Here is a 16,080-nt window from a genome sequence, read left to right on the forward strand (position 1 = left end):
TTGAAAATAATGGTTGACCAAAATAGTTTTTACAATGGCAATGGAAACGTTGGTCAGGGTAGATGCTTTATTCAATGCGAATGAAAAAGAGGCTCTGAGGGATAGATGTACAGTCTGTACAGTGGCATGCATTGTATAAAAGGTCCTAGATCCCATGTTTTCCAGACTTTTTGGCAGAAAGTTGCACACAAATATGGCCCGTTCGGCCTTTATTCATTTAACATGATCTGAACAAATTTGTGTGTAAATTGTTAGTGGTTTTAGTAACGATTTACATAAATGTTTTCTGCTCACGTTTCATGAATAAGGCACATTGAACGGACTGTACTCTGTTCCTCAGCCTCATTTTCATTAAAGTTCAATTAAAGCCAGAGTGTGTAATTTTTGCACTACTAGCATCACCAAATGGAACTGCATAAATAAACATTGTTTTCAAACTGCTTTTTTGAAAACTCCCCGTTTGCCATTAATCTAACTAACAGATAGCTCCACCCTCAACTCACGCCAGTGTGAGTCAGTGTTGTTGTGTCTGGCTGGACGGGTCTCTCAAAACAAACAGCAAGTTTTATAGCACCGAAGAGACAGTGTTTATAGTTTGAGGAAATCAACATATGATTGGCTTACTTGGTTATGTTTCTCCATAATAAGCTGGGATATGATTGTTTTTTTTTTACTTTTTAAAGAGTGCTAGCGCTAAGCGCCGCGCTATGCCATAATCATAAGCAAATAGTCAATGGGCGTGGCCATGAAGTTTTATTTTAGGTATTTTTGTGCAAGCATGCGCTAAGTCTAGACACATGGGTTTGGAGAAATTGTGTGTGCAACGCGCTGATGGGCGGGGTCAAGTGCAGTTTAATTCTGAGGTTCTTCTGTTAAATAGTCCATTTCCTCAAGCTCCAGCGATATAAACAAAGACAGCACATTCATTCAAGTTGGTAGTGTAAATGTACTGTATGCAATGATTTAGAATAATAGAAACCTGGACACTCTTCTTTATATGCTAATTCTTTTTTTATTATCATCAAGATTTGGATGTACGTTCCGTTAAATTATAGAGAATGTAGGTATAATTCATTATTTTCATCTACTGACACAAAAACCATGTCCAGTATTAATGGTGATTGTATCGGCACGAACTTCACTTCTACCGGTTGATTTTGAACAATTAAATTCATTTATTGAAACATTAAATAAAAAATTCAAATTGCACTTCAAACAAAACATTGCACACACTCAAATAGATCTCACGGTGTCCACCAGAAATCTCGAAAGCCCAAAATTGGCCAGTTAGTTTCTAATTATAATTGACTGACATTCAACATCAGTCTTTTACTAATTGAAAGTGATAATTTTGTTGTCTAATTTTGTTGTTTTATGCTCTCCTTAGAGAGGACGCAATGCTGGAGTATTTGAAAATAGCTCAGGATCTAGAAATGTATGGAGTGAACTATTTTGACATCAAGAACAAGAAGGGAACAGAGCTGTGGCTGGGTGTGGATGCCCTGGGCTTAAATATCTATGAGAAAGATGACAAGTGAGTTCAGCCTTTCCCTTCTTTCATTTAACATTTGTCATATCTGTATCTGTAGTGCCGTTAGAGCTTAAACAAATCTTTTCATAGATTTATGATGGTTTGCTTTACATAGTATTTTTCTCTGCTTTTGAAAATGGTTTAAATTCTCTTCCTTGATTGCAACACAATGGCACTGTAGTAGTTTCAGAGAGTCCCACCATTGTTCTTTGTCATGTACTGTGCCATTATTCTGTATGGTACCATATTCATATTCCATGTTCTGTACATGGCATCCAAGGGACTCCAAGAACTATGGCACTACCATTGTGGTCTAAAATTATACCATGTATTACCATTATACTATACTATGTCCAAAAATATGGTGTTTTGTGTTTTATTCATTGACCTCCTTAATTTACACACATTTGTTACTGAGAAGCGTGTTTTTACTTTTCAGTGACGTCTGTTGCTCTTACGTTTGCTCAGAGTTGGAGAACATAATTTCGGAGAATGTGCTCTTTTCAGTAACATCTATTTTATTTCCAGTGCACACAAACAGAGATCTCTTTGTGTATCTACAGAAGTTTAGTGGCGACTAATGGCTTTTTCCCTACAGTGCCCTCTATTTTAACCATAGCAACAAAGACTGGTTTTTCAAGCTATGCAGTCCTTAAAAACGTTGGGCAAGGATTGTGTTTGTGTGTGTTTAACGGAGAGAATAAGACTTCACAAGCACACACATGTAAAGATAAGAATCCATGTTGCACAACAACTTTTGAAATTGTTCACATTCATTGAAACTTTGCATTGTGTGTGCTATTTTTTGTTTTTGTGTTTTGGCTTCAGTGTGTCTGTTGAGTGGCCCATATCCTTAGTTTGACATTTGTTTGAAAGGAACTGCCTTAGAAAAAATGTCAATCGCCAACTGCACAAGGTTGTAGCTTAACACTATACACCGTGTAATATAAAAGCAATGTCCTGTAATGTCCCACAGTTAACTTGGCTTGTGGCTCTTTTCATCTAACATGGTGTGCCATGCTGGCAAACTCATCATGAGTCTTACAGTCCACAGCTCCTACGGTGATACATTAGTTTTTTTGTTTCGTTCTTCACATCTAAAATGCCCTTATGACTGAAATTATACCATCAGACGTTCCAAGGTAAACGGTATGTCAAGGTGGTCCAGAACATGATGTTTCTGTCCACTTTCTGTAAATAAATAAAATACATTAGGGGTAAAAATCAGTAATTTGAGTATGGTTGAAATGCCCTACTTACATTCAAACCTTTAAAGACCCCATTAAATCAAAATGACACTTTTGTGGCTTTTAATCCATGTGTATTCGCATTGAGCCAGTCTATTAGGGATGGGCGATATGATCATCTCATGATTCAGCACAATTTACAAATGATAACATTGAGTTTGCATTGTTTACATTTCATTTGTTTAACAAGCACTATAGTGGTACACTTAAAGAATTCAATGTGCATTTCTCAGACTCGCACAAGTGTTCCGTTTCACTTATTAATGAGTGAAAAGTCTCGGGGTTTTAGCGTATCCGTGCTATTTGTGATTTTAATGACTTTTTTTATTTATTTTTTTTTGTCTGGCTGTAAAGAACAAAAGGGATATTAAGACACATTATTCAATGAAACTGGAATGTGGGATCTCATCTTTGATGGGCACACATTTCATTGTGTTCAAGTGTTCGTTTTAATCTCAAGCACTTTTCAACAAAACAAGGCGATTTTCCTGGTAATCCAGTACTTGCATTTCTAAAAGCTAAATTCAAGCATTTAAGCCCTTTAAGGACATTGTGCAAACCCTGTAAACAGTGTAGAAAAAACACAGTAGGGGTAAAATCAAGCGATATAGAGATTATGTTTGACGGGTCATTTAATATATGATCACATGGCCAGAAAATAGTGTTGGAAATTTCAAAATATCGAGTTTTGACTTTTTTTGGTTCACGATATATATCGAAATTCAATATATCGTCCCATCCCTACTGTCTATAGTTAGATAGTGTACTCCTTAAAGCTGAGAAAATGTACAGATATACACATTTAAAATGTAACGTCTTTCTTTTTTGGGAGAATGGACCAAAAATAAGTTTATAACTCATCTTGCACTCAGGCTATTTTGTCCAATAAAATGCACTCCAAAATAAGAATGCCCTTCCCCCACTAATACCGCCTGCCTCTAACTAGCAATAGCAAGTTGAAAATGAATGGTTGTTCATTTGTGCTTCTTGTTCAAAAGCCCTTCGATATGTACCACCCAAACACCCTGTTTCAATGGGAAATGTGTTAACACAGGAAAGAAAATTGAGCTTCTCAAGCCATTTCATGGGGTCTTTAAGGAGAAGAGATGGTCTAATTTTTCTCATTCCATGACCTTGAATATTTGTTCTTTTTGAATATGTTATATTTGAAGGTCACTCAACCAATTTTGCAAGTAAGCCAGCAGTGGTTAAAGGTGAAGTGGTTGGTGTAAACCTAAAGTAATTTTTCAGAACATTTTTGCATTTTCCTTGGCTAAAAGGCGAGAAAACTTTGTCTACAGTGAGTTGGCTCATCTAAACTTAAAGTAAAACTATTTTAATGTTTAGAAACTACATTTAAACTTCGAACTGGTAGAAGAGCCTATTGAAAACATATATGCCAAACTGAGATTTGATCCACAAGAGGGAAAACTAAGCAGGAGATATCATGACACTTCTAGCACCTCTATTCCGCCTAGACCATGTCACCACGACAACCTCTCAGCGCAACTCTGTATCCTCTAGAGCCAATCAGAGCCAATCTTAAGACTTCACAGTCAAATTGTCCATTTTATACCACAAAGAGGACACTAGGCCACATTAAGTATTAAGAAGATGAGGAATATACTCCTATATACGGTACCTTCCTCATAGTTATTACAGTTGATAACCCTATACAATCAAGGTTCCATTTGTTTACATTAGCAGATGCATGTACAATATATGAACAATAATCAATTTTAATGTAAAAATACTTTATAATGTTAATAATTCTTGGGTTCTTTTTCAAAATGTATAAAGGCCTAAATTAAACTCTTTCTATAGCTTTCAAGCAACATCCACCACACTCGGCACAGGCCTTCAGACTGTTCTAAGTCTTTTCTGATCAGATTCACAGTTTTCGCACCATAGACAATCTAAAATCCCATAGACTTTCACCCTGTCTACACCAGATGTGAGCGATCTCGTGTCGCAACGCCTTGAGGCTGTCTACACTGGATGCGTCAAAGCTAATGTTCTTAACTGTCCATTTGTATTGTTGGCAGGAATACCACCAGTACGTGCAGTGCGAAATAGAACGGATTATCTGTTTACTGTCAGGGACTTATGCATCCAGTCTAGACATCTGTCCGTCTATGTAATGGTTTATCTGACTATCTTGATAGCTAGCTGTTTGTCTTGCTGTAATATCTTTTATAACCGTTCAAAATAAAACTTTTAAAACTAGTTACAATTTTCAAACAAGCCAACATCAAAGTTTGACTTCAAGTGCAACTTTCAGATTTAAAAATGCATTAATGTTGAAATGAACTTTTACAGCACATTAATCTTGGTTAAAAGTATTGTTCATCATTATTAATTTAATAAATGAATGTTAACAAATACAACCTTATTGTAGCTTTGTAAGTGTTAACATACCGTTATTGTTGCTATTGCGAAATAATAGTGAATTCAAATGGTATCTCTTTCAACCAGTGTACGAAGCTTTCAGAATCTTTGTAATTTTTCTTTAATTTTTTTCTAAAGACATTAATGGCTAATTCCAAGTTGTACTAACTATGACTGTATGGTATTTAATTTTGGAATCAAACTATGGCCACCATGGTAATTCTTTGCAAGGGTAACTAATAAAAAGCAAAAAGTCCTAAAATAAAAATTAATAGTGCAGGATCTATCATATCATTTCATCATTTTAGTTTGTTCAGGTTTGCTGTGTCACACATAAGGTGGGCCACAGTCGCATTGTGTTCTCTTTGCTACACATATAGACAATGTGACATGCGCATTAGAAGGTGTAATTGGATTGACACTCCCAAGAGCTCCACAGAGAGATCACACAGCTCACTCCTTACTGCGATTATGTAATTCGCTCACATTAGTCACAGGCCCTTCCTTGTCTTCACATTCCTTGAGTGTCTCGATGTTGGACCGTCACATGCCTTTGGTACAGCATTCTCAAAGCACAAGCTTTTGCATTTGATTACAGAGAGATTATCATATCTGAGTGGTGGTGGCGTAGTGGACTAAAGCACTGAACTGGTAAGCAAAACGTTGTTGGTTCAATCCCCACAGCCGCCACCACTGTGTCCTTGAGCAAGGCACTTAACTTCAGGTTGCTCCAGGGGGATTGTCCCTGTAATAAGGGCACTGTAAGTCGCTTTGGATAAAAGCGTCTGCCAAATGCATAAATGTAAATGTATATCTGTCATATTTTAAAAGGAGATTTCAAGATTTTCTCCCCAGTGCCATGTTTGTTTTGTGACTCCATGTTTGGAATGAACATGTTTGTTTTGTTTTTTTTAACTCTTTTGTCATTGTCTCTACAGACTCACTCCGAAAATTGGATTCCCCTGGAGCGAAATAAGAAATATTTCCTTCAGCGATAAGAAGTTTGTCATCAAGCCTATTGATAAAAAAGCTCCAGTAAGTGAAACCATGATTGTGGCGCAAGCTGTGTCAACACAGTCCCACCTGAAACTGAAAAACTGCTTTAACAAGAATTGAACAGCTCTTGTTCCGGCCTAATATACAGACGTTTTATGTCCTTCAGCTCATTACCAATGTTACAGCTTTGCTTTCTGAAACCTATACCCAATGAATATTTTCTAAATGTGACGCACTTGAAACATCGTTTCAACAGAGATGTAAAATCTGGAAATATCTGGGATATTTTAGGATATCATTTTAGCTTGGAAGGCCTGGAAAGTCTGCAGTATGGGATAACGTACAGTCAGCCGGTCGTTATTGCAAAATCAATCTAGACGGGGTGATCGGACCCAAACGCAAACCCCTGAAGGGGCTTATTTTGTGATAATGACCAGTTGACTGAAGAAATATTTGAGATCTGAATGTAGTGATTGACCAATCAGAATGTATTATTTCAGAGAGCTGTGTAGTGATAAAATCTTAAAATTGGGAAATTCATTGGTCAAAAGGTGTAGGAACCCGTTAGAAAAGATGGTAAGGTGCTTTCTTGGGATGTGTAGGCTTTTATTTTGCAAGCACACAGTGAATCAGTGTAAAGACTGATTTCACAATAAACAGATATGGCTGTTGAGCCTGATAAACGCCAACAGTCTGTCACCTCTGACAGGCAGACTTTCATACAGCCTTATCTCTGAGTGTAAGGCTATCTGCCTTTATGGCTACTCAGAACAATGCCTTCTGTTTTTTTTTTTTTTAGATTTATCATTTTTTCATTAATTTTTTTTTACACACAGCGGTTCTCAACTGAAGGATCGCTACACAAAAATGGATCTCAGGTCTGTATTGATTGGGTCGTGGACAGCAGGGCAGAATCAATGCCAAATGCAAATAATGCTGCAAATGCAACTAACCATATAACCATGCATACTGTAGTTAAGATCACAAAAAAAAAAAAAACCTCATCAAGATTTAAAAGGAAAGACAATACTTTCCGTATCTTTTTTTTGTTTTTTTTTTTGGTCAAAGGCTGTGTCCAATCAAACTATACAGTATTTTGGCCTATAGTCATATTTAGCCAAGCATATTTTAAGGTTTTTAAATCTCAGTGCATCAATTTTGTGTGTGTGTGTGTGTGTGTGTGTGTGTGTGTGTGTATGTATATATGTGTGTGTATAGGTCATACTTTAAAATAGTGCACAATGATTTATAAGTCCCTGCATCTGTGTTTCTCACTTCCTTCTTCTGAACCCTGCAGGATTTTGTGTTCTACGCCCCCCGTTTGCGCATAAATAAACGTATCCTACAGCTGTGCATGGGGAACCATGAACTGTACATGCGCCGCAGGAAGCCGGACACCATCGAGGTGCAGCAGATGAAAGCGCAGGCTCGAGAGGAGAAACAACAGAAACAGATGGAGAGGTGAGGATAGGTCACCATGGCGATGTGAGCAGTGATGTCTTCTCAGCAGCAGATGACCCTCTAGAATTAAACAAGCCCCCCCCAAATCTTAAATTCTTAAATATCGGGGGCATTTTTGTCACTTTTGTCACAGGTTAATTTCAGACCCTGGACTGGATAACTTCCACACTCTTGTGTATTTTACACCATCATTGATAAGGATGGACCAAGTTGCTGAATACTGAATGTTCATATGTAAATGTGGCTGGTAGTGATTTCATGTCACGGTTGTGATGTCACGAATCCATGAAGATTTCCATGAAGTTTCAATAAATTGTCTGGGTGGACTGGGGAGGGAGTTTTGCATTGTGAATGTCCGAGTATGTCTACATAGTAAATCAAACACATTTCGAAAGAGCAAGAAAAATCCTGTTTCCCATTATATGACCACTTAAAGAGGTCTAAATGATACAAAATGAAATGGTCTGCTTTAGCAGGTCAGTCAGAGAAATTACTTTTTGTGTGCATTATGTGGGTTTAGAGCTGTGCCCGAGTCAACGTCACAGTGCGTCTCTTTGCTTGTGGGTTATCTGCAGAGCTCAGCTGGAGAATGAGAAGAAGAGACGAGAGGCCATAGAGAGAGAGAGAGAGCAGATGGAGAAAGAGAAACAGGAGCTCATGATGAAACTCTACCAGTTTGAGGAGAAGACCAAAAAAGCAGAGAAAGGTAAGTGTCCAGAGTCAATGTTCAGTTTGCAAGTCTCTCATTGGTTCTTTGAGTAATATCAAAAGAAACATGTAAAATCGTGTTTAGTTTTGAATAAGATTAGTCTAATTCAAAGTAATTGCATTTTGTGGAGTACATAAACAATTGCAAAGAGTCTTTCTGTTGATTGTTCTGTTTAAATGTCAACCAAATGTAAAGGTTTTCTTTGTAATTTTTTATATATATATAAAAAAAAATCCTTTATAATTTTAGAGATGATGTTTCATAAAAAGGCAATACGGATTGTGATAAAAAGCTAACGACTGCTATTTTTTTAAATTTTTTGTTTTTGTTTTTTTTGCGCTAGTCACCCATTTGTCCATGTGGAAAGTGTGAATCATATTACGAGGTGCCAAGCTGCCAGCACTAACATTGACTTTTGGTCTTTTCAGTTTGTCACCCATTTGCTTGTTGGTCAGAGACATTGTACTGTGATCTCAAGTGTGCTCAGACTGAGGAAAAGCTGATATCATAGCACACCTGTTATTTTCACTGCTATTCACACATGCTTCTTTTGTACTTGCCTCAATGTTGCCTAGCTTGTGATTAGGCAATCAGACGAAAAAAAAAAAAAGATTTCAGAGAAGCCACATGCAGTCAAACTTTGTCTTGACAAAATATGAATTCTTAATTTGGGAAATGAACCCCACCCCAAAACAACCTAAGATAGTTCGCTAGTTTAAGCTAGTCTCCCAGCTTGGCCAAGCCAGTGCTTATTTGTTTTGGCTTGGAGTTTTCCAGCCTGATCAGCTTAAATGTGCCCGAAACACCTTAATCCTTCTATTGTCTTAGACCCCATTTCCACCTAGTATTAAGATGTGTTTTTGCTGATCTGATCACATGTAGTCAGCGCTAAACACAGGTCTAAACGTGGTCTAAAACTTTGTGACCGGATCACAGAAACCACAAACGCTGGCGGCCAAAAGTTTGGAATAATGTACAGATTTTGCTGTTTTGGAAGGAAATTGGTACTTTAATTCACCAAAGTGGCATTCAACTGATCAAAAGTATAGTCAGGACTTTACTGATGTAAAAAACAGCACCATCACTATTTGAAAAAAGTAATTTTTGATCAAATCTAGACAGGCCCCATTTCCAGCAGTTACCACTCCAACACCTTATCCTTGAGTAATCATGCCGACAAGACATCTATGCCACATCTATGGTAAGTGCTACAGGAAGCATGGGGTGAAATGTCACTTGAGTATCTGGACAAACTGACAGCTGGAATGCCAAGGATCCGCAAAGTTGTCATTGCTGCACGTGGAGGATTTTTGAAGAGAATTCTTTGAAGTAGTTACATTTTTTTCAAATTGTAATAGTAGTTTTTCACATTATTAATGTCCTGACTATACATTGTGATCAGTTGAATGCCACTTTGGTGAATAAAAGTACCAATTTCTTTCCATAAGAGCAAAATCTGTACATTATTCCAAACTTTAGGCCACCAGTGTACGTATGTGGTTAAAAACGCATGTGACCGCATCGTATTTGATACACATACTCTTAGCTATATGGCGTATAAGATGTGCTGATAGTTAATGAAATGTGGACCTGTGTATTAGACCTGCAGGAGCAGATGCAGAGGGCCATACAGTTGGAGCATGAACGGAGACTGGCAGAGGAGGAGGCCACCAGGTTGGAGTCGGAGAGGCAGATCGCCCTGCTTGCGAAAGAGGAACTGGCCCGACAAGCTCAGGATCAGCTGAAGAGTCAGGAACAGCTGGTGAGAACCCTACCATACTTCTCAGAAAAAATGACTTGGCTGTGAAGTGTTTTTCCAGTTGACAATCCTCCCTATTCATCTGTCTCAGGCTGCAGAGCTGGCAGAACATACTGCTCGGATTGCACTCCTGGAAGAAGCCAAAAGACGCAAGGAGGAGGAAGCTGAGACATGGCAGAACAGAGTAAGAGTAACAGTTGTGACTTCACCTCAAAATTAAATATCTGAATAGGTGTTTAGCATATCAGAATAGATAGTGGCCCCAAAAAGCATTTGGACACTTTAGCCACCTTTTAAAATGTATGAATGTTTTTGCAGACATATAATATAAAGCCAAATGGCATTTATTTGAAAGAAATGCAGAATAAGCACACTTTACAAGCAAAACAAGCAAAGTTTCTGCTAGGACACCTACTTGAACTTGAGTAGGGGTGGGACGATATGGTTATCTAAGAATTCGGTTCGATGTACTGTACGAGATGAGGTTCAAAATCCGACATAACACTTAAATGACAAAGTATGATAAATGATTAAGATGTTTTAGCAAAATGCAGCTTATAATCATCTGAATAAAGTTATCTAATACACCACATAAATGCCCAGTTATATAAAAAATATCTCAATTACATTTTCTTGGATACATTCAGATTCAGGCTGATCAGGTGCATAACAAGCAATATAACTGAACAGGATATGTCCTTAAAAATATGATTGGTTGCAATTAAAACAACAACTGTACTTATTTCTATCCCTAGCCTAGCTCAGACACATATTTTTGTGAGGAACATATACACAATATATACAGCTCTGGAAAACATTAAGAGACCACTGTAAAATGATCAGTTTCTCTGGATTTACTATTTATAGGTATGTGTTTGAGTACAATGAACATTTTTGTTTTATTCTATAAAGTACTGACAACATTTCTCCCAAATTCCAAATAAAAATATTGTCATTTAGAGCATTTATTTGCAGAAAATGACAACTGGTCAAAATAACAAAAAATGTGCCATGTTTTCAGACCTCGAATAACACAAAGAAAAGAAGTTCATATTCATTTCTAAACAACACAATACTAATGGTTTAACTTCAATATTTGGTGGAATAACCCTGATTTTCAATCACAGCTTTCATGTGTCTTGGCATGCTCTTTACCAGTCTTTCACATTGCTGTTGGGTGACTTCATGCCACTCCTGGCACACAAATTCAAGCAGCTCGGCTTTGTTTGGCTTGTGGACATCCATCTTCCTCTTGATCACATTCCAGAGGTTTTCAATGGGGTTCAGGTCTGGAGATTGGGCTGTCCATGACAATTTTCGAAATATACAATTTTGCCTCAGTGTGGTTCGTCATTTATTTTGGCTTGTGATATTTTGAAATTCGATATATTGTCCCATCCCTAAACTGACTTCATAATCATCTCATGCAATGACAACCAGACATTATCAATTGGGACTAAAGTGTCCAGTACTCTTTAGGGCCACTGTATGTCCATACATGTGACAAATTTGAGAGTTCTTCAATACTTGAATTGGTAGATTTGTGTTTGACTGTCTTCCCCACCAGGCTCGGGTAGCCCAGGATGACCTGGCCAAGACCCGAGAGGAGCTTTATACAGCAGTGTCAACACCTCTCCCTCCACCACCACCCGCCTATGAACACTATGAGAATGAGTTGGAAGATGGGGAGGAGAGCGCCAGTAGCTACAGCACAGACCTGCAAACTGAAGGAATCGATGACCACCGCCACGAAGAGCAGCGAATCACTGAGGCAGAGAAGAACGAACGAGTGCAGAAACAGCTGCTGGTGAGAGAGACTTTCATATACTCATCACCTACTTAACATCCTTGATCAGTTTCCTTTGTTGTTCTTAGAAAAACATTCCTATCAACTAGTCATTGCCTTCTGATTTAATGGTTTGGGTTAGGACCAGAGTTAGTGGCCTTGAATGGGGTTAATCATTCCAACTTCTAGAGATACACCTTCATGCATAGTTTCTAGTTAACTCTATACAAACACTCCTGAAACAACTAATCAAGGTCTTTGGATTTACAAGAATAATACAACCAGGTGTGTTGGAGCACGACTGACACTAAATTATTTAGGAAGATTGCTCTTCAGTTGCAACAGTTAACCCAGGCCTAGGCTACAACATTACCATATACCAATCATTACCCTTTAATATTAAGGGTTGGTTGAAGTTGGGGTTAGGGTTAGGTTTAGGGTTGGGGATAGACCTAGGCTATTTTTAGTTGATAAGAATGTTATTTCAGGAGCAAGAAAGGATGTGAAGTCAGGAACGTGTCCTAATTGGGTTCATTATTTTGTTTCATAATTAGATAGTTACTGTCATTTAACCAGTTAACAGGTTTTTAAATTATTTGCAAATTTTCTTATTATGCAACGGCACTTAAGCAAAACATCATATTATATCACAATTGAACATGTTAGTTCACATATTTCTAAGGGATATACACCGATCAGCCACAAAATTAAAACCATCTGCCTACTATTATATGTTAATATGTTTCTAAAGGGGAAAAAATGTGATCCCATTGATTTGGAGCGTGGCATGATTGTTGGTGCCAGATGGGCTGGTTTGAGTATTTCTGTAACTGCTGATCTCTTGGGATTTTCATGCACAAAAGTCTCTAGAATTTACTCGAATGGTGCCAAAAACAAAAAACATCTAGTGAGGATCAGTTCTGTGGACTGAAATGCCTTGTTGATGAGAGAGGTCAACAGAGAATGGCCAGACTGGTTCGAACTGACAAAGTCTACGGTAACTCGGATAACCGCTCTGTACAATTGTGGTGAGAAGAATATAACCTCAGAATGCTTTTCTGAGATGCGGGTTGGTGCTGTTTTGGCGGCACGAGTGGGACCTACACAATATTAGGCAGGTGGTTTTAATGTTGTGGCCGATTGGTGTATGGATGCATAGTGCAGCCCTACAATAGGAAAAATTATAAATACACCCAAATAAATCGGAGGTGTATAATAAGAGACGCTGCAACATAGGGCACAACACGGGGTGCAGAATGATGTGCTTCAATGTAGTGGTCGACCGATATATCGCCGAAGCTGATAAATCCGCCGATATTCTGACTTTTTTATTAGCACATTGGCTGATAAATGTTCCTGTTTGGCCGATTTGCTTCTTGAGGGCTCTGAGAATCGCCTGCTTGCATGTGAAGCGACTGAGACATATAAACGACCAGTCACGGTTCGTTTTGTTACCATCATGCCATCGTGTTATTACAATAATAGACCGGTGTGCAACAGTCTCATTTAAACGGTCCACATATCAGAGGTGCAGCAGATGCGTTTGAGCTCATTGTTAAAGTGCTTTGCCTGTTTCATTCTCCCTCTCTCTCCCCAACAGTTCCCTGTAACATTTAACTGTCTCGTCTAATGATAAAAAGACAAATATCCATTAAACTAATGTCATATTCCGTCTGCAAATATCCGCATATCTCATTTAAACAGATGTAATATGCAAACCTCAAGAAAATCCATAATGTCTTCCCGTCGAGCGCTCATCTAATATCTTCCTCTGAAGCGTGTATTCTATCTGCCAGGATCAGGATCAAAAGTTCCCGATTCACAAATCATGACGGTCCCTCTGTGACAATCCAAGCAGGTGATCCAGGCCGTTTAAACTGTCAGTAGATTGCTGCTCGCACTGGATCCGCACGAGCGCGTGAGTGCAACTTCAAAGTAAAAATGCTTCACGTGCACTATGAGTAAATGTCTTATTCACTGTGCACTGTATGTACAATTGGTTTGATTCTGTAATTTTTACGAGAACCATTAATCGTGACCACGAGGAGGTTACCCCATGTGACTCTAACCTCCCTAGCAACTGGGCCAATTTGATTGCTTAGGAGACCTGGCTGGAGTCACTCAGCACACCCTGGATTCGCGACTTCAGGAGTGGTAGTCAGCGTCAATACTCGCTGAGCTACCCAGGCCCCTTCTGCAACAGTTTATTAAAGCAATCTGTTGTCTGTCAGTCACCCCTACATAAAGAATCAGTAACATAAAAATACTGTCCTTTAACCTGTGGACTATGCATAATAATGGGAACATTGCTTGCAGCAGGCAATTTATAGTCCTATAATGACTAAAATTGGAATTTATTGCTGAATTTGGTGAATTTGTACTCAAGCCTTGCTTTAAATAATGAGGATGATTTAAGACGCAACTTCTCAAAGTTACCATGCTGAAAGTAACTACACGTGCTCTAGGGGTGGTTAAAAATACTGATTTTTCCAATGCGTCGCAATCTTCACATGCAACAATCTCAATATCGATTCTTAAATCCCAAGATCGATCTTTTACTCTATGCCCAACCCTCTACTACAATGAGAGGAAATCACTGGAATTTGCTACCAAATTTGGCAACTGGCTGGTAAAATGTTTAGTTTACTCACCAGTGATTGTGTAGTATAGTGGTGGAGTATTCAGCAGCGAGATCTAGGATGCCAAGATTATACGGTTTCACTATTAACCACGATTAAATACTATGTCATGGTTAATTTGACCACAAGAATTAAGAATCCACGTTTAAAAACCATAAAATTCTTTATTTAGACATGGCAAAAATAATTTATATAATTATAGTTTTTCATAAGATTTTGTAAGTCTAAATGTGAAAATCTCTGCTATGGTTATGGACAGTGACCGCGTGGTGCTTGGCCAGGTGTCGCGGACTGCACGTGAACTTTTAAATTTGGAGTTTGTGTGTGTGTGTGTGTGTGTGTGTGTGTGTGTGTGTGTGTATATATATATATATATTATATTTTTGCCGTGTGTAAATAAAACATTTCACAGTTTATAACTGTAGATATAAAATACTTAGTTAAATTAACCGTGACATTTTTAATTGAGGTTAATGGTGAAACCGTTTAATCGCCACATCCCTATTTACATTTTTTTTTTTTTTCTTTTTCATTTCACAGGCTCTGACTTCAGAGTTGGCCCAGGCTCGTGACGACACCAAGAAGACTCCGAACGACCTGCTGCACACAGAAAACGTGCGTGCCGGCCGAGACAAATACAAAACTCTCCGGCAGATCCGTCAGGGCAACACGAAACAGAGAATTGACGAGTTTGAGGCCTTATAAAATATTCAGACCAGGAAATTAGACTTTGGTAGTAAAGGAAGCAATGAGTCTCTTAAGTCCTTGTCTGGTTTTTTCTGTCCCTACTTCTGAGTGGTCAATGCAAGAGTCATAACCTGCGTACAGCACACTTTTCAAATGCAACACAGCTCTGATTAGGTAGATTTGGAGAAGACTGGTTCAGCGCACTAAAATCTGAATGAAAACTATTTAAAATTCACAAGGATTATTATTACATTTAATATAACTCCACACAGATAAAGATGTTTACCCCTTAATGGCATAGATCGTATTTCACAAGCACAAACCACTGACTTTTTCACAGGCTGTATTGAAATAAATCTGTTTTTGCCATGAAAATATGAAACTCCATATTTCTACACACGTGCCAACAATGCATCCCCTTTTGTTATTTACATGATTGTTTGAAATTCAGTAAACTGACTAAATTACAGTTTTAACCAGTTTTGGGTTGTAATAAGGCATTGATTTTGAAGTGTATATATATTGATAATGACACACTCAGCGCAGGGCTTGGCAGTATGATCTTAAAACATATGTAATGTCCTATATTAAAACTTTCATTCATGTTGAATATGCATTTTACTAGACAATTTATTATAGTGTATTTATTCTGTCTTTGGGTTATTTAAGAAGGTAATTGGGTAGATTAATTATTTGAAGAGATTCATATGCAAGTTTTTATATATATATATTAAAATGGATGTTAAATCATTAGATATCATACATTAGATACAAACTGATTTTTTTTTATATATTTTTATATTTACTCATGACTTTCAGCTAGTTATTAAATGTTTAGATTGTCATCACAGTGTGATAAAGGAAGATATGTTTTCAG

The 16,080-nt window shown here is 37.8% G+C and overlaps 1 protein-coding gene across 1 annotated transcript in view; it reads left to right on the forward strand.

Moving 5' to 3' along the window:
* The window catches only part of ezrb (ezrin b), a 47,335-nt gene extending 31,516 nt beyond the window's left edge, over positions 1–15,819 (forward strand). The window contains exons 7-14 of the mRNA XM_051654790.1: positions 1,388–1,534; positions 6,105–6,201; positions 7,460–7,623; positions 8,199–8,329; positions 9,934–10,094; positions 10,183–10,275; positions 11,659–11,898; positions 15,057–15,819. Of these exons, the coding sequence (XP_051510750.1) occupies positions 1,388–1,534; positions 6,105–6,201; positions 7,460–7,623; positions 8,199–8,329; positions 9,934–10,094; positions 10,183–10,275; positions 11,659–11,898; positions 15,057–15,221 (1,198 nt within the window). The 3' untranslated portion in view covers positions 15,222–15,819. The remainder of the gene's footprint in view (positions 1–1,387; positions 1,535–6,104; positions 6,202–7,459; positions 7,624–8,198; positions 8,330–9,933; positions 10,095–10,182; positions 10,276–11,658; positions 11,899–15,056) is intronic.
* Positions 15,820–16,080: the final 261 nt, after the last annotated feature.

Source organism: Myxocyprinus asiaticus, chromosome 25, assembly GCF_019703515.2.
Source record: "Myxocyprinus asiaticus isolate MX2 ecotype Aquarium Trade chromosome 25, UBuf_Myxa_2, whole genome shotgun sequence".
NCBI lineage: Eukaryota > Metazoa > Chordata > Actinopteri > Cypriniformes > Catostomidae > Myxocyprinus > Myxocyprinus asiaticus.